We start from the raw sequence: 18,179 nt of genomic DNA, 5'->3' as shown, positions 1-18,179 counted from the left end.
TTTAAGGGGAACCCAAGTCCAGCAATGGGAAACTGTAATCTGGTTCTGGACTCCTTCCTCCTCTAGGCTTTTGTTAACTACCTCCTTACAAACATATTCAGTGACTACACAGGATGCTACAAGATCTATCATCCACCTTGACCCTTTCCTCTATAAGCTCCACAGCCCTTCACTGACACAGTGAATCAGCAGATCACTAAAAACGCTTACCATCCCAGTATTTCAGACACAAGCTGAAGAAGCTAGCTTTAAAAAGAAAAAAAAATTGCCAGAAGCTAGAGAGATGGCCTAGTTCTCAGCACCCAAACGTAGCTCACAACTGTCTGCAACTCCGGTTGAAGGGGACCCAGCGCCCTCTTCTGGCCTCTGCAGGTACTGCATAACTTGGTGCACAGACCTACATATAGGCAGGCAGTGCTGGCTAGTCATCTGAAAGTAGGGAACCTCAGTTGGGAAAATGTCTCCACTCTATATAACCTCACTACAGGCAAGCCTCTAGGGCATGCTCTTGGTTAAAGATGGATGTGCGAGTGCCTAGCCCACTGTGAGCAGGGCCGTCATAGGCTGATGGTCCTGGTAGAAGAAAAACTGAACAAGCCAGCACGGGCAAGCCAGTACCCATGGCTTCGGGCTTCACTTCCTGCCTCCAGGCCTAAGCCCTTCCCCCAAGTTGCTTTTGATCGTGGTGTTTTATCAGGGTGACAGAAACCAAGACAGACAAAATGCTCACATACAAAATAAAAAGACATTGGTTTTTTTCCCCCCTAAGACAGGGTTTCTCTGTGTAACAGTTCTGGCTGTCTTGAACTCACTTTGTAGACCAGGCTAGCCTCAAACTCAAGAGATGTGCCTGCCTCTGCCTCCTGAGTGCTGGGATTAAAGGCGTGTGCGACCACTGCATGGCCGTAGGAATACATCTTAAAAAATAAGTGCTTCTGGAAGTTGGGAGAGGTGATCTAGATTTCCGGGTTACCTTGAAACCTAGCATCACTGGGTCTGCATTCCTGGAGTCATCTGGGCTTGCCTTGTGCCTTCCTGACAGGCAGCAAAGACCCCAAGCAGAAAAGCCAGGCAGCTAACAGGGAGAAGGATCATGAGCCAAATGGCTGGTGGGAATCTTTACTATTTAGAGGACAAGCAGGCTGGAATGGCAGGACAGCTCATCTCTGATGGCAGCTGAGGGGTACAAGACCCTCAAACCCCAGCACAGGAAGAAGGATGAAAGCGGGGAGAAGGGGGTCTTTACCAGCTCTGGGAGGAAAAGAGGCCAGGATCTGTCTTAGTTCGGGTTTCTACTGATGCAAATAAACATCATGGCCAAAACCTAAGTTGGGAAAGAAAGAGTTTATTCCACTTACATGTCCGCATTGCAGTTCATCATTGAGGGAAGTCAGGACAGGAACTCACACAGGGCAGGATCCCGGAGGCAGGAGCTGGTGCAGAAGCCGTGGAGGAGTGCTGCTTATGGCTTGCTTCCCCTGGCTTGCTCGGAGTGCCTTCTTAGAGACCCCAGGACCACTCGCAGTGGGCTGGGCCCTCCCCTACCAATCACTAACTAAGAAAATGCCCTACGGGCTTGCCTGCAGCCCCATCTTAGGGAGGCATGGTGGAAGTGTGTTCTTAATTGATGCTCCCCCTCAGATAACTTTAACTTGTGTCAAGTTGACATGAAACTATCCAGTACAAGGTCCAAGCTGCTATTCCACCCTCCCATCCCACCCCCAAACCACACTGAGAGTTTATCCCTTGCTGTTCCTAAGAACTAGCCCAAACCATAGGGAACAGCTTACTTGTATTTACAACAGTTGGGCAAGAAACAAGCCAATCTCCACTTTCAATTGAACTGGCAAAAAGATATATCCTTATAACCAAACACTAAGCCACTGAACAAGAATGACATGGGGTGATCACCACAGGGGGGGAAGGGCAGGGAGAGACGGGGGAAGCAGCCCACTCCACTCTTTGGGTTGTAAATTAGTTTTCTCATCCAAGCTCGTGGGATCAGGTCATCCAAATGCTCTTCTGTTTCATTCGGAAAGCCCACTCTCACACCTGCTCACTTCCTGCACCTGTAGCCCTGTCGCTCGCACCATTTCCAGAGGAAGGGTCCTCTCACCTGGAAGTACTTGGGGCCACTTCCCACTTCACAGATCTCATGAAGAAATGAAGCAGACCCGCAACGCCCATCTGCTGGCAAGGGGCCCTCAGCTCTTGAAGCTTTCTGGGAGAGCATTAGGTGATGAATTCCACAGGCCAGAAACACCACCTTCAGCTTCACCTTACAGAACAGACGACCTTGAAAATCCACCTTTAGGTAGGTCACTTAATTCCTGACAGCACAAAACTGTTTTTCTGAAAAATGTAACAGAAGAGTGGAGTACTGCAACACTTTATTGAGAGTATTGGCTTTGAATTAGTAGCTGAAGTAACAATCGCCATGAAGCCAGGTCAGGTGTACGGCATAATACTCATCTTGATTTACTGACATTACTTAGCAAGTTACTGGACAAAGGTCAAACTTTTTTTTTATTAAGCACATTCCACAGTACAAAGCCGTCATGATAATATCTGTACAATTTAACAGTTTCAATAGCTGTTCAGACACATATTTATTTCAAACAGATAATTGGCAAACATAATTAATTACCAGTTAGAATTAGACTACCCCAGTGCTTTAACACATTAATATAGCAGTAATTTACAGTTGCTCAATTACGGTTAGCAAAATAAAGTCCAGAGTACAACTGGGAATTACTACCGTAATCCCAGAAATTGGAATTCCTTGGGTACCCAAGTCCCCTGCTATAATTTAGTAGGCACAATTCAAAGGTTGTGTGCATATTTGAAGGCCATGATCTCCCAAGGATCGACAGGAACTTCTATATTTAACATGCAAAAACAACAGAAAAGTCCAATTGTCCAGAACTCACTTCCTCCCCTCTCCCTCTCCCCTGGGCATTCCTGTCAAACGGATGGTGAGCTGTGAGGTGGTGTGCTCACACCTCCCCCTTATGGACAGGGGCCTTCTTTCTACATATTTGAGCCCCCACCTCTCAGAGACAAATGGAGAAGCATGTGAGGAACGATGTATCAAAACAAACAAGAAAAAAAGAAAGAAAGAAAAGAAACCAATATTAAAAAGCATCACCAACCCAGTAAACAAATCACCAACACACAGAGCCCACAGCCATCACAATGCCAGGACAAGTGGAGCCCAGAGCTTTCTCTCTCCTAGAGTGTGCTTCCATGGGAAGAGGCTCCATTCACAGGGAGGGCAGGTTGGTCCTTTAAAGGGAACTGACATTCCTTGATCTTTGGAAACAATGGTGAGGGGCAAATCAAAACCTAATCTTGAAAGAGGGAAATCATGTCAACCAATGTCCTGTCTGTGTCTCTCTCATGCCGGGAGCTTTGAGGACTGAAGTGATGAGGGACAACAGAGCTGACGGGGCCTGAGGCTGTGCTCCACATACGAGTGCTTGACCTCAATGTGGGCTCTCACCAGCTGACCTGCTCTGCAGGCTCTAACTCAGCAGCCTCCAACACCTTGCAGAGTGCAGAGAGCCCCAAGCCAGGAGCCCCGTCAACGGGGCTGCCTTCCCCCGTCTCAGGGTTACTGCCACAGAGAAGGATGCTGGACAGAAAAGCCAAGGATCACCATGATGAAGTGACCCCCAGCTCTCAGGAGGGGTACACATGAGGAAAAGAACAGTGACATAAAGACCACAGATACCTGTCCACTGCAGATGCCACAAAACGAGTAACATCGTGTTAGACTCCTGCAGTCCCGTGGGAAAGCACGGCACACAGACATGACAAAAGAAGGGCGAGTGAATACTGCAGGACAGCTCTAGGGTCACAGCAACCCTGGAGCAGGGTCCCACCCACCTGCGCTAGTGCGCCCGCAGCACGGCAACCTTGAGCTTCATTGTTATGTACATTATATCTACATGCGGGGACAGTATTTTAAATTAGGAGGCAAGCACATGGATAAAGGTGTTACTCTACCAAATACCAAGAAATGATGACGGAACAGAGAACAGTTAATAAAAGAAAACAGCTATATTACCTGTGGAGAGGCAATATAACTCACTCTTTAAATTAAAAGAAACTGGTACAGAAAGGAAGTGAAATCCAAAAATACTAAAATAATTCAGAGCTGTCCATTGTCCGACACATTCCTATGCACGTCAGAATACAGTGGCCTGAAGGTCTAAGGAGAAGCTGCTGCTGCTGCTGCTGCTGCTGCTGCTGCTGCTGGAGAGGAAAGCCCTCAACACCCAACATTCACCAAGAATGCAACGCTGACTTTAGTACCAAACCAAGGTGCAAAGCGACGTAAATTAGAGGCAAGTCTTCTCCTGACGGTCGCTCTGCTTCTGAAGAACAGGCCATGTGTCCTTCATGGGAACATGTGCATCGGAAGCGTTGGGTTCTTCACTGAAGGGAGGGACATGAGCTCTGCTCTACTTGCAGGTGGTAAGCTGCGCTGTCCTTCTACAAGTAGAGCCGGAGGCGGCGGTGGGAAATGTTGGGGCTTGAAGAGTGGGGCTGCTTTGTGTCTACCCAGCATCTAGAACCAATTCCAGCCCCAGAATTCAGCTGTCAATGAACTCCCTTAGGCATGTGGTAGCCATGTAGCCAGTAGTTCAAGATCAGGAAACCCTGGAGAAGAAACGAGAACAGACAGTAATTGGACAGGACATGGGAGGGACATAGAGCGCAGGCTCGAGAAAGAAAGGGAGGGAGGCCACGCTCTGAAGACTTCACTCAACGAATACAAGAGTCTGCCAGGTGGATTTTTCAGTGGACTTATAAAGAATCTTCCAAGAGAAAGTAGCGAGGGAGAAAATGTCTGTTTAGGCAGACACAGTGTTAACACATGGGAAACCAGGAGCAGTAAACATCTGAGTGGCTCTCAGATCCCTGCTGATGGGCTCCTACACACACAGCAGGTGTCATTTAGGATCAGAGCTGTTCCCCCAACCAGCACTACTGGTCAAAGTGAGTTGTCCAAGGCAGCACAGATCTGCCATTGTTGGTAAGATTCTTGATTCTTAAAGAGCTCCACAGGGCTTGGTTGACATGTTACAGGCTATGTACGCTTTGTCCCAACTACTCAATTCTGCCACTGAAGCACAGACACAGCCACGGTAAACGTGGACAAATGAGCACAGCTGTGCGCCAATCAAACTGACTTGATGGAGGTTGGAATTTTAATATATAATTTGTACATGACATGAAGTTTTCTTTATGTTATTTTTCAAGTGTTTAAAATATAAGAACTATTTTTGGCCTGGAGTGGCATAAAAAACAAAGCATACAACAGGTAAATTCAGTGCTTGGCCACAGTGTGTTAGCCCTGAACAAGGCGCACTTCTTCAGTGTCATTTATGGGAGTCAGAATCTTGACTAAAGAATATCTGAAATGACGGGACTTTGGCTGACTTGGTATTCGGAGTTCTCAATCTTTTCATCCCCACAATGTCTCAATTTTATACATGGGTGTTTTGTAGTTTTTAATAAAAAAGAAAATACTAGTAAAAAGCTACAAAGAATTAAGTAATGTTTTTAAATTAAGAGAACTTTAACCACAAGTCTTGATATACATATATTCACAGAAGTGTGGGTAGGTATTAAGTCTACGAAGTGTGACTTGCACAGAATCCAGTGGCCCTTGGCAAATCTTCAAGTTGAGAATGCTGCTCTCAGTAGTTATGGGTATCTGGGATGTGGGCAAGTGGGCCATCCTTTGTGCTTCTAAACTAAGCATATTGGTGAGCATATTCTGTCACCAACAGTGTAATGGCTCTGTAACTAGAGCAAAGGACTTGCTTCCCAAAGCACCTGCCACCCTCACCATGAAGGATGGCTTTCAAGGCTCACAGCACACTTCAGTGATCACTTCTTTCGGAGATAGCAATGAAGAGTGGACTGTGGTGGTGGGAAGAAAAGTAATCTGAATTGTCCTTGTCTGTGCACATGCACCTGTCTGTCTGTCTGTCTGTCTGTCACAGAACCAAGGGACTAGGGGAAAAAAACGTTGATTCCTGCACTCAAAAATCAAAGCTGAAGTTGTCCTGGTGCATAATGGCCATGAGCATTTTTGGAAATCACTTAGGGAGCCAGTTTTTAAGACAGCAACCACATCCCTCACCTGTTAACGCTGATGGGAAAGCCAAGGAGTGCAGGGTTCTATCGTGGGACCACCCAGATCTCACCTGCTAGGTCCAGAAGAGGCTTGTTCACATCACTAGGGAATTCCCAGAAGGAAGGGAAAGCCCACGAGCAAGGCCTTGAAGAGCCCAGGTAGGGCTAGGGTTTCAGCACACTCACCAGATTGGGCCAAAGTGCAGACCGCTATCTGGAGATGTAGGTGTAGGTTCTAGAGGGAGAGCGTGTCTCATTCTGGGCACTGGGAGGCACGTTTAAGAAATCCCAAATCAAAATAGTGTCATCGTGAGAACTGCTGATGATCTGAAACTCATCAAACTGCAGCCGGAACACACGTCCAGAGTGTTCCTGCAAAAGAGCAGCTTGGTGAGCAGTGCTGTCTTTACAGCCCCACCCCAGAGCCATAGCCAACTCCAGTTGAAAAGCCAGCATGCATCCGAGCTTCCTGCACGGCCTCCCAGCCACTGAACTGTGCCCTTTCTGAGAACAAGCTCTGCTTTGCCTTCTAGGTTTTTCTTTTTAAATTATAAACATTATGCCTTACATTATGACAGAAGAAAATGTGTCACAGAAGAAAAGCTACGTGGTCACCTCAAAGGCCGTCAGAGTTATCCACTCAGGATACTCTGTAAAATCAGAATAAGAAGGGTGAAGTTGCTGTAATTTTTTTTGGGGGGGGGGGGGGTTCAAGATAGGGTTTCTCTGTGTACAGCCCTGGCTGGCTTAGATCCTGCTTTGTAGACCAAATGGCCTCAAACTCACAGAGATGGCCTGCCGCTGCCTCCTGGGTGCTGGGATTAAAGGCATGCACCACCACCACCCAGACACTATACCTATATTTGTGTATATGTATGTATGTATGTTTGTGTGTGTGTGTGTGTATTATCCATAACTAAGAACATCTATGTTAAACCACAGCAGACATCAACACTCATGGTGAAAGCAAGAATGGCCCACACCGCAGTTCTGCCTGCCTGGTCTAGTCCATGGAGGAAATAAGAAAATGCAAACACTATTGCTGGAGCTGGAGCGAATGCTCAGTGGTAGTTGCTCTTACAGAGGACTCAGACTCAGACTCAGTTCCCAGCACCTATATGGGGGCTCACAAGCTCCATAATTCTAGCTCCTGGGATCCAACAGACACAAGGTGAATGCACACGCAAGTAAGCAAAACATTCACAACATTTTCATGGACAGCCCATCACTGTTTTCAGATGTCTTCTCAAAAAAAAAAAATCCAACAGAATCAGTATTAGATATCAACAGCTTTGATAACATTACAAAAGACTGACATATCAAAATAAAGCATTTATTTGGTCTTAAAACAACCAAGCTATTCTGCTATTTGCACTGACATGAACGAGCAATCAGCTGGAGGTCATTAAGTTAGTATCATAGGCCAGGCACAGACAGACAAGAATTCCACAGACCGTGGATTCTCACAGAAATGAGACGAAAAAGAGGATACCAGAGTGAGGGGTGGGAGACAGCTAGATGGAGCGAGAAAGACGGGTCAAAGTCAATGCTCATCAAAGGGTCCAAAGTTTCCGTTAGAGTGCAAGAACCCCTGTTAATCAGCCACTGAATTACTGTGTGACCACAGCAAAAGGTAAAGTGTTGTGTACTTCAGAATTTATGAAGAGTAGCTTTGCTTCTTTTGTTTGTTTTTGTTTTTGCAGGTGGGTGACAGAGTCTTATGTATCCCAAGCTGGCCTCACACTCACTGTGTAGCCAAGGATGACTCCTGATCCTCCTGCCTCTACCTCCCAAGAGCTGAGATTACAGCTCTGAGCTACCACACTTGGTTTAAAAACAGATTTTTAATATTTCTGCAACAAAGAAATTAAAATTGATGGACTCATAAATTAAAATTTAATAGGCCAAAATATCAGACTATATACTTTAACAATACATAATTATTTATTAATTCAAAATAAACTTTAAAAATTAAAGTGTTTCTATATGGCAAAACAATAATCCATGTAACACAGGGTGATGATAAATTCTACCTTAGCAGTACACAAATGTGCAATTACAAAATGTAACACATGGCTGGGCGGTGGTGGCACACACCTTTAATCCCAGTACTCAGGAGGCAGAAGCAGGTAGATCTCTGTGAGTCTGATTCCAGCCTGGTCCACAGAGCGAGTTCCAGGACAGGCTCCAAAGATACAGAAAAACCCTGTCTTGAAAAACCAAACCAAACAAAACCAAACAAACAAACAAAATAACAAAGTAAAATCTAAAATGCAACACAGCCGCACAATGAAGACTTCTGCCAGGCTACATGAGGTGCCAGTCCGCCTCCAGAGGACCCTTTATTATACTAACAAAGATGCTACATTCCTTGGTCAAAATTACCCATGATTCCCTGAAAGCATGGTACAAGACACAAGCTTACAAGCTTTCCTGGGTACCCCATCCATCCCAACAAATCACATACCACCAAGGTACGCAGACACAACGTGCTTGCCGGGGCCCGAGGGTCAAGAGCAGCTTGCAAGTCCCAGACTTTAATCTTCCTACAAGGGAAAAATGAGACTGGAATTAATGCAAAAGTTAACATTGTCTACATCATGGACATCCATGACAAGCCAGCGTGCATCTGAGTCTCCATCAAACCCGTGAGCAACATGCTGATGCTTCTAAGTTCCTGAGTGCCTGATTTTGGGAAAACCTTCCCAGAGTTCCTGAAACTTTAAAGGGATGTTACTGTTAAGGAGATGAACAGGCAGGGGGCTTGGGTTCCTAACTAGGTATCTATGTCACCAAATTCATTACTTGGGTAACTGAGTACGAGACTCCTAGAATGCCTTCCTCCAAATGAAATGTTTAGATAATCAGGCTTATATAATGCAGGATTGGGGCTTAAAGGCTCCATTTGTCATTGAGAACAACAGAGAAAAAGAGGAATTATATTACTGAGTTCAAGCGGGAGAGGATAGTGGTGTTCCTGGTTTATTTATAATTAAGGCGGTTTAATTCCGTGTGTGTACGTGCATGCATGCATAGTCACGTGCACACGGGTGTAGTGAGTGCTCTCCTTCTCCAGGGGTTCCAGGGTTGAACTCAGGTTGCCAGGCTTGTGCAGCAAGCACCCTCAACTACTGAGCCATCTGCAGGCCCTACTCTTTCTATTTCTGGCAATAGTTAGAATAAAAGCTAGAACTCAAGTGCCTGGCTATGGTACGATTGAGGCAAGCTTTACTTCAACTTTCTGGGCCTGGGCATCCTCACCTGACCCACTGGTATGTCAGATCTTTCTCACACAGAGTCCAGCACGCATAGAGTTCTTTATTAATAGACAACAGTTTTGTTCCTGACAAGGCAACAGTCATGCATGTGCAGACTAAACACATACCCATCGTAGGCGCCGCTGACAATCCTCTTGTTATCAAAACGGATGCATCGGACCAATTCTTCGTGCCCCTCTAGGACTCTTAGACAGGCCCCACATTCAATATCCCATAGCCTTAAATAAGAAGCAGTCATCTATGAAACAAATTCCCACATGACTCAAGCCTTCCCCAAGTCTGTACACGTGTTTCATACAGGTAAGACTTTTCATTCTCCTTGAATTCCATCTTCTCATCTTACTCCTGGCTCATATCACATATATATAGCTAAATCAGGTTCTAACATTTGTGCTTCCAGCACTAATTTAGGCAGAAGGCTCATTTCTGTTATAATTTATGTAATTTGAAACTTTTAAGAGACTTTTTAAAAAAAAAAATCATCTCAACAAGCTATTTCAATTATGCTAAGTGCCTGGGAATTCTTTTGGTATCTCAGGTGATAAATCCAGAGCCTGGTGGCTTCAGAAGAGCTTTCCTGGACAAGACATGAACTTGGGGCAGGAAAGGAAGAAAGCATGTCCACCAAGGAAGGACAGGGAGATCACACAGAGGCGGGGACTCTAGTCCTAGTGGTCTGTCTCCAAATCTTGACGAAGCTCAGTGGTGCTTGTGTGTGTTAGATATCAGAGGTGCTTGGTTCCTGAGGGCTGTATCTCAGACTCGCTGGGTGTGCAGTGTCTTAAAAAACCAAACCACTGGCCACATCAAGCATTCTCCTCTGCATGATACATAGGATATAAACTCGTATGTGTTCTAATTCTGGAGAAAGAGACCCTTTCAGTTTTGTTTCCTACTGATTGGTTTTTTGTAATAAATAAATAAACCAATATCAATTTCTACGCACCGGATGGTGTTATCTGATGATCCGCTAACAACCAGCCGGTCTCTGTACTGCAAACAGGCGATACCCCGCTTATGCCCATTCAGAGTGCGAACAAACTCACAAGTGCTCGTGCTCCACACCTGTGGACAGACAGCAGCGCTGTTAGAAGACAGCAAATCCTGCCACAAGATACCTTCAGAGGAAGCTGGGCAAAGAGATGCATCCTACAATCCTAGTGTTCAGAAGGCTGAGGCAGGAGGATGGCCAGCTTAAAGACAGTGTGACTGCATAGTGCAGGCAGGGGCACACTCCAAGAATGACCCCAAATGACTGGCCATAAACTTTCTCCGTGGCTACCAATGGCTAGGTAGAAACTGGACAGCGCGAGCTTTCCTGGCTGTGGGTAATGAAACTGGGATGAAATACAGGGGAGTTTAGGAGTCTCTAAACTGTGACATTTTCACAAAGACAACATCTAGAAGGCGCAGGTATTTTTGTGTGGAGGAAAGTCTATGTCAGATTCTGTTTTCACACTAGCTCACACGTCACACTTCATGTACTGACATACAAAATCTTCACCGTCTACACCCTCCTCATCTACCAGTTTCTGGAGTAGCACCATATATTTTGCCACATGACTCCTAATATTCCATACATGATATAAATACTCCCCTCTTGTGAATCTGCCTGTAACACGCAGATGCTCACGGGCACACTTACTATGTGATGAGCCAGACAAGAGGACACAGTCACTGGGGTTTCTGAGCTGGTGAGCCAAGATGCATTTGCAGCTCAATGGAATGAGCTGGTATTTCTATGCCCATCCCCTCCAGATCGAGTTAGACCCCCAAGCCCATGCCGTATACAAAAATTTAATTCAAAATAGATCAAAGGTCTAAATGGAAGAGCCGAAATTTATACAACCCTCGGGGAGGAGGAACAAAAGACTAAATCTCTAGTGACGGGCAATGGTTTCTTAGGTATCACAAAAAAAGCACACGCAACACACAAAAAAATAAACGGATGTCATCAAAATTAAAGTTAATTGTGATTCCAAGGATTGGTATCAACAAAGTAAGAGCAAAATCATTCATCTGATTAAGGAGCTCATTTCCAAGGTATAAAAAAAAAATTATAACTCAACCAAAAAAATAAAACCAAGTTTTTAAATGGGCTTAAGATTTAAACACATTTATCCAGAGCAGGTACACAGTGGCCAATAAGTAAGACACCACTCACCACCAAAGAGTGCAAGCCAAACTGCAGATACTCCTAATTTTCTAATTAAGTCCAAGTGCTCCTGACTGTCAGGGGCCACTCTTGTCCTGACTGTGATGTGGTTAAGTTAATGCACACAAAATCTACTGGTTCAGCTTCCAGACACCTAAGTTTTGATGTGATATGGCCCGTGATTTGTGGGACAAGTTACCAGAGCACAGAGCACTGCCCAGTACCAGTTTATTTGTTTGCTTGCTTACTTGTTTGTTTGTTTTTCAAGACAGGGTTTCTCCGAGTAAAAGCCCTAGCTGGTACTGTCCTGAAAGTAGCCCTGTAAAACTAGCTGGCCTCGAACTCACAGAGATCCACCTACCTCTGCCTCCCGAGTGCTGGGATTAAAGGCGTGCACCACTAACACCTGGCTAGAACGTTCTTAAAACTAGCACAAAGCCTTATGCTAGCAGGACTATAACATGGGACAGTCACACTGGAAAACCATTTGGCAGTTCCCTGGGATGTTAACCAATTAAGAGAACTAAAAGCATGTGCATAGAGGAACGGGCAAATGTTTACAGCAACATCATTTATATTGACGCAAAGGGAAACAAACAACAGTGCACCAGCACAGAAGGAGAAAACAAAGTGTCATTTGCTTAGAGTGAAGACACATTTGGCCATCAGAAGCAACAAAGCACTGGTCTGGGTTAAGCCCTGTGTTACATGAGAAAGTCAGATACAAAGGGCCACAGTGTATAGGATTCCATTTACATGAAATGTCTAGAACAGGCAAATTCAGAGACAGAGGGTAGAATGCTGAATGTCAGGGACAGGTGGTTGACTCTCCTGCATATTTAGTGTTGTAGGAAAAAGTGTTTACTAACTAGGCTGGGGTAATGTTATACAAAGATGTAAATGCGCTAATAGTACATTTGGAAAAGGCAAATCTTCAGGTATGGAAATTATAGACAATAAATATGTAAGAAATCTGGAAGGATCTTATGAGGCCTTACTGCTAACTATTGGCTACTGATTCTGAGAAAGGGGGGTCACTGTCTGCAGTTGTGCACCCACCTCTGAGCCCATTAGGCTCCAACAGACAACTCTAAACCCATCGTCCCCAGTCAACACTGGTCAAATTCAATGGATCACAGAACAAAGTGAACAGAGATGAAAGTGGGAAAGAGATCTGTGGGAAAATAGGGAATAGGAAAGCGGGAGGCTGGGTGAAAATGGTCAGTATGAACAAGGTGTGAAATTATTAATGAATCAATTTCATCATGAGTATATATATATGTATGTATGGACACACACACACACACACACACACACACACACACACACACAGGGAAAGCTAAACTTTAAATAAGTTAACACAGATAAAGAAATCAGAACTGAATTTTCCATACATCTTAGTCTACAACTGCTGGCCACATTTTGCCTTTCATCTGTCCCAGCCCCCAGCTTAGCTTCCTGAAGACAGGGACATGTCTTGTTCATCTTTCTTTCCCTAGCATCTAACCAGGGCCTATATAATAGCAAGCTCTCGGAAAAGAATAAAGCAAACCTAAGCTCCACAGGACCAATGTGAGCTGTTTGTGAATCAGATGCTCACCCTAATAAAGTGCTGTGGTAGTGGTGGTTGAGTGAGGGAAGGACGTAAAGCTCCTACACATATAGCATGCTCAGCTTAGTCTCTGTCTCTTAAAAAGGTGACTAACAGCCAGGCAGTGGTGGTACACACCTTTACTCCCAGCACTAGGGAGGCAGAGGCAGGTGGGTCTTTGAGTTCGAGGCCAGCCTGGTCTACAGAGTGAGTCCTGGGACTGTCAAAGGCTCTTACACAGAAAAACCAACAATATCATTTCATTCAATTGGCAACCAATGACTTTTTTTCTTCCGTCCTGTCTGTGGCTCCAGAAGCATGTGAAATGGGAGGATCTCATCAAAGTACACAAAGATTAGACCCTGCCACCCGGGGGAGCCACCTCTGCCTATTCTCTGCTGTGTACAGATGGGAAGAGTCAGGGCCAACACTGCAAACACACTCACTTTAATGGTCCTGTCTCCAGAGGCAGACACAATGTACTTATCATCAAAGTCTACTACATTGACAGCAGCACGGTGGCCAACCAGGACACGGCGTAAAGTGATATCAGTGGCAGAAGCCATGTCCCATACAGCAATGGAACGGTCCTTGGAACAAGTCACCATCAGTCCATTGCTGAAGCGTAAGTGCAGCACAGCTTCATTGTGATGGATGAGTGTGTTGAGAACTTCACCCGTGTTCACATCCCAGACTCTGGAAGAGAACAGAAAGTTGTGGCACTGACAGTCGAAGAAAGGTAATGCCTAGGTTCAGTCTCACTCTTAGTGTACCAAGTGCATGCCCCTGTGCCCCAAGTATATTCTGCCAGACTGCTAACAGCAGAACCCCACACCCAGGAGCATAGCATACAGCATGCATATACACAGTGTGCAACAGAGCCTGGGCAGTGGCCTCCTTGCTGCTGACAACAGCTAAGATGCCTTTAGGAAGGAGGCTCAATCTGGCTGGGCTCAGGTTTATCTCACACTCAGTGTGATTAACTGAGGGATGGCTTCAGGTTTGCACAGTGACAAAGATGATCCCTCAAGTCAGCAGGCTTTCAGTGACTTTGAGACAAGAGGAGGAGTTTGGCAAACAAGGAGCCCACGGTAATCCCAAGCTAAAAGTTTTCATTGGCCTCTGGCATGTCGAAGAACCTATTGCTTATTATTTGCAAACTAAGCTGGGGCATTTCAAAGTAATTTTTATCTGACTTATCTGACACTTGAGACATGCAAAGAGTGCCAACATCCTTAGGGATACACTGACGTGAAGCAGAAGATGACCTTTAAGGCTGAGCAGTGTTTTGTGACAAGGCAGCAGCCTAGAGGCCAAATGAGGGCATGGAGAGTAGCTGTGCTGTGGGCAGGGTTGAGCAGAGTCTGACAGTGTAACATGAGACAAGCAGCGGAAAGGGAACATCACAGAAGCCAGGGATCGACTGACAACTACCCTGTCTCCTCCAAATGTCTGTGAATACGCAGTCCTACCCAAGCCTCTGAGTCAGCTGAGATGAACTGCTCCTTTCTGCTCCTCATCCCTCTGGGACTTCCCTACATGATGATGCCCTTTTGTTCTGCTGGACTGTCACTGCATATCAGGTACAGGGAGGTGTGCTTTCCAGGAGCCTAGGAGCACATCTCAGTAACGTTCCCGCTTTAGTCATGATACCCAACTACCAGTCACCGCTCCCTTCTATAATGTCTTTTCCACTCTGCCCTGGAGTGGCAACTAAAAACTAAAGCTTCCATCATTGTAAAAGCTATAAATAAAGTATTGAGTGACCTAAACTCAAGGTTTAAACATGTACTGGTTATGTGACTCCAAGGAAATTATGTCATCTCTCAGGTTTTTAATACAGCTGCAGAGATGAAGACAGTGTCTAAGAGGACTCAAGCAGGTGTCATAATCAAAGTCCTCACTTTCCCAGGGGTCTACAAATGACTGATTCTTTCAGTTCCTGCACCCTTCACACTCCAAGAACAACTGACTTTTTCTCCTGCTTTGGATAGCAGGCTCCTAAGAATAGGAGGCAAGCTAATATAAACAGTTTGATTTTATTGAAGAACATACTGCCATCTCTACAAAACACAGCAAAAGAAAGAGGACACCTTTAAAAAAAATCTCAGCCTTCTGGACTAATTGCTTAACATGTCTCCATCAAAAAGAGTCTTGATTTTCAACAAGTAAAAATATGCATGTGTGTAGGTGTAGTGTGTGTGTGTGTGTGTGTACATGCCTGCAAAAATTCCTGGAGAGGGTCAGAAAATGAAGCCAGACCACTCACCTCACCGTTGAATCTGAAGAACCAGTTACAATGACTCGCTCATCATACTGGAGGCAGAGAACAGAGCCCGTGTGTCCCGTTAGCACTTTCAAACATTCCAGACTGGTTTTATCCCAGATCTATTGAGGCGAGACAACCATCACAGCAATTAGTGCAGACACTTTACACCAAGGTTCTCGTGCACCCTGCACTCTGAATCATAAAGAATGTACACAGGGTGTAGGACAAGATGAGTATCAAACAGATAGAAAATAACAAGAGGAAATAGAACTGGGGCAATACCAACTGGCTTCCAGAATAGACATGAAGCTTTGCTTAGGGTGAACACTTAGTTCATTCAATCAGCGGCTTGATAAAGGGGATTTTTTTAATAAAATCTGGGAAGAGTCAGCTCGCTCTCTGGTAAATCATGTGACAGCCTCTACAAAGAGCATCTCAAAATGCATACCCCCGATAGCTTCAAAACTTTTTTTTTAAAAAAATGGAGTGTTTGTTCCCTGAAAACCCCAAATAAATTATCAAGAGTTCTTAATAAGAAAATGTAATATTTCATTACAAAGTTAAACACTTAAGAATCAGGTGTGAGAACACTCACACAGGTGAACTGTGCTTATGTTCCCACAATCCAGTTTCCAGGTTTTCACTCATACAGGTGAAGTGCACTTATGTTCCCTGCATGCATGCATTTCCAAAGGCTCCATTCACAATCCTGAGAAGCCACAAGCAGCACGAATACCTCGAGAACTAAATGGATTAGCACACTGCAATGTGTACCCAATAACATGGAATGCTACTTTGAATACATTACTAAACAAAGCAAGAGAGTAAAATTAAAAGCACTTGTACTGAGTATAAGACGTCAAGTTTCAAAAGTTTCTTATGTGTTATGTAGATGCACTGACAGGAAATGTTAAAGGGAGGGAGGGCAGGAAGAAAGAATCCTTTCTTATATATATATGAAGGAAGACCACTGGGTTCCTGAGCACGGGGGGGGGGGGGGGGGGTGATCTCCAGGGGCAGAACAAGGGACTCTGAGGAGATCGTAAACGTAAACAGAGAGGATCAAACACGAATGTGCTCATTCACAGGCAGGGACGAGTGAGATGAGACCAGGAGATGCCGTCTCTGGTGCTTCTGAATGACAGGAAAGCTGCTAGCACTGAGGACAGATAGAAATCTATCTCTACACAGTAGCAGAGGCCACCCCACCCCAGCACCACTCTAAAATAACACACAATCAGTAACTTGCCTTGATCGAGTTGTCTCGGAGGCCACTGATGATCTTGTCATCATCATACTGCAAGCAGTAGACACCTTTACTATTTTCAGAGCGGCACTGGATCCTCTGCAAGTTGTGCCGTCCACACCGCCAATTTGATTCTATGGTCTGGAGAAAAGAGGCAAGAGGTGGGTTCTGTGAGTCAACTGCTTCACATTCTGGTGTTGCTTCCAGAAGCAGAATACCACTGACACCCAATTTTGCTCTTTTCCTAGTGAGACATTAGCCAATGACATTTCTTCTGAAACCCTCCCTGCCTACCTGACAGCTGTCATGTGATTTCTGACAGAGAGTTCTGGGTTATTTCTGAAAAGGACTAGACAGAATTCAGTATGTTTCAAAAACATCATTTGCCCCCAAGATATAAATAAATAATATCTCACTGAGTTACTCCCTAATACCAATTAAAATACTTGGCAAAAGACTGCCCCGTTGCTAAGCCCTATTATCACAACCTACACGGCAAACTCAAGAGTTGTCTGATCACTGGCTAGTACCTGCCAACCACAGATAACTAACTGCACTGGCACATTTAAGCTCCAGCCAGACTGAAATCACTTTAGTAAGAATGAAATACTTTGCACATGCCTTTAATCCCAGCATTTGGGAGGCGGAGGCAGGCCGATCTTGGAGTTGGGGGCCAGTCTGGTCTGTAGAGCGTGATCCAGGACAGCTAGAGCTACATAGAGAAATACTGTCTTGAAAAACCAAAGGAAAACAAAAACAACAAACTCCCAAACAACAACAATAAAAATGAAATACTTTAGCTCCAGGTCCTACTTTTCTCATCATCCATGCACTGTTTGATGAGCTGTTGCATATTCCCATAACTGAGGAGTAAAAGATCAAGGATGCATGCTGTATCCCAAGGAGGCATCAAGCCAGTGGTGAGGGTAAACACTTGTACTCCAGAACTGGAGAAGCTGAGGCACAAGACAGCACATTCAAGGCCTACCTGAGCTCACAGTAAGACCCTACCTGTCTCAACACCAACTCGCTCTCGCTCTCCCCCTCCCTCACTCCTCACTTTTAATGGTTAGGCTTAACTTTTTTTCTTGGCTTTGTAATGCAAAAGCAATACACATTCAACAGAAACTACTTTGAATTCTGACCCTTTCCCTGGCTAGCCACTTGGATGATGGATGACAGCAGCCAGGAATAATCTGCCACAAGATTTCAAAAGGAAAGCAACTGGAATCTACAGTGCAATTAGAAATATGTTAAACACATTTTGACCAATACTATTTAACTTATCAGCTGTAACCTCATGGTACACTGAGGAACATCTACACTCTGAACTAAATTTATTTGGCTAAAGATTATGCCAATAATCTTAGTAGTGTTTCTCACTGTTTTCCTTTTATAAATAAGGAAACAGCCGGGCGGTGGTGGCGCACGCCTTTAATCCCAGCACTCGGGAGGCAGAGGCAGGTGGATCTCTGTGAGTTCGAGACCAG

At 44.9% G+C, this 18,179-nt stretch overlaps 1 protein-coding gene across 6 annotated transcripts in view; it reads right to left on the bottom strand.

The window, feature by feature from the left end:
- Window positions 1–2,373: 2,373 nt before the first annotated feature.
- Fbxw11 (F-box and WD repeat domain containing 11) overlaps window positions 2,374–18,179 on the bottom strand; it is a 103,225-nt gene continuing 87,419 nt past the window's right edge. For all 6 annotated transcript variants that reach the window (XM_013347496.2, XM_005350369.3, XM_013347498.2 and 3 more), the window contains 8 exons: window positions 16,693–16,830; window positions 15,444–15,562; window positions 13,621–13,870; window positions 10,375–10,493; window positions 9,536–9,646; window positions 8,618–8,696; window positions 6,337–6,522; window positions 2,374–4,665 (listed from right to left, as the gene is read on the bottom strand). In XM_013347496.2, coding sequence (XP_013202950.1) covers window positions 6,361–6,522; window positions 8,618–8,696; window positions 9,536–9,646; window positions 10,375–10,493; window positions 13,621–13,870; window positions 15,444–15,562; window positions 16,693–16,830 — 978 coding nt within the window. In that variant the 3' untranslated portion in view covers window positions 2,374–4,665; window positions 6,337–6,360. The remainder of the gene's footprint in view (window positions 4,666–6,336; window positions 6,523–8,617; window positions 8,697–9,535; window positions 9,647–10,374; window positions 10,494–13,620; window positions 13,871–15,443; window positions 15,563–16,692; window positions 16,831–18,179) is intronic.

The sequence above is a fragment of the Microtus ochrogaster genome, chromosome 7 (assembly GCF_000317375.1).
Source record: "Microtus ochrogaster isolate Prairie Vole_2 chromosome 7, MicOch1.0, whole genome shotgun sequence".
Classification (NCBI taxonomy): Eukaryota; Metazoa; Chordata; class Mammalia; order Rodentia; family Cricetidae; genus Microtus; species Microtus ochrogaster.
Note: the sequence above shows the minus strand (reverse complement) of the source record. Positions and strands in the feature narration are given on the sequence as shown.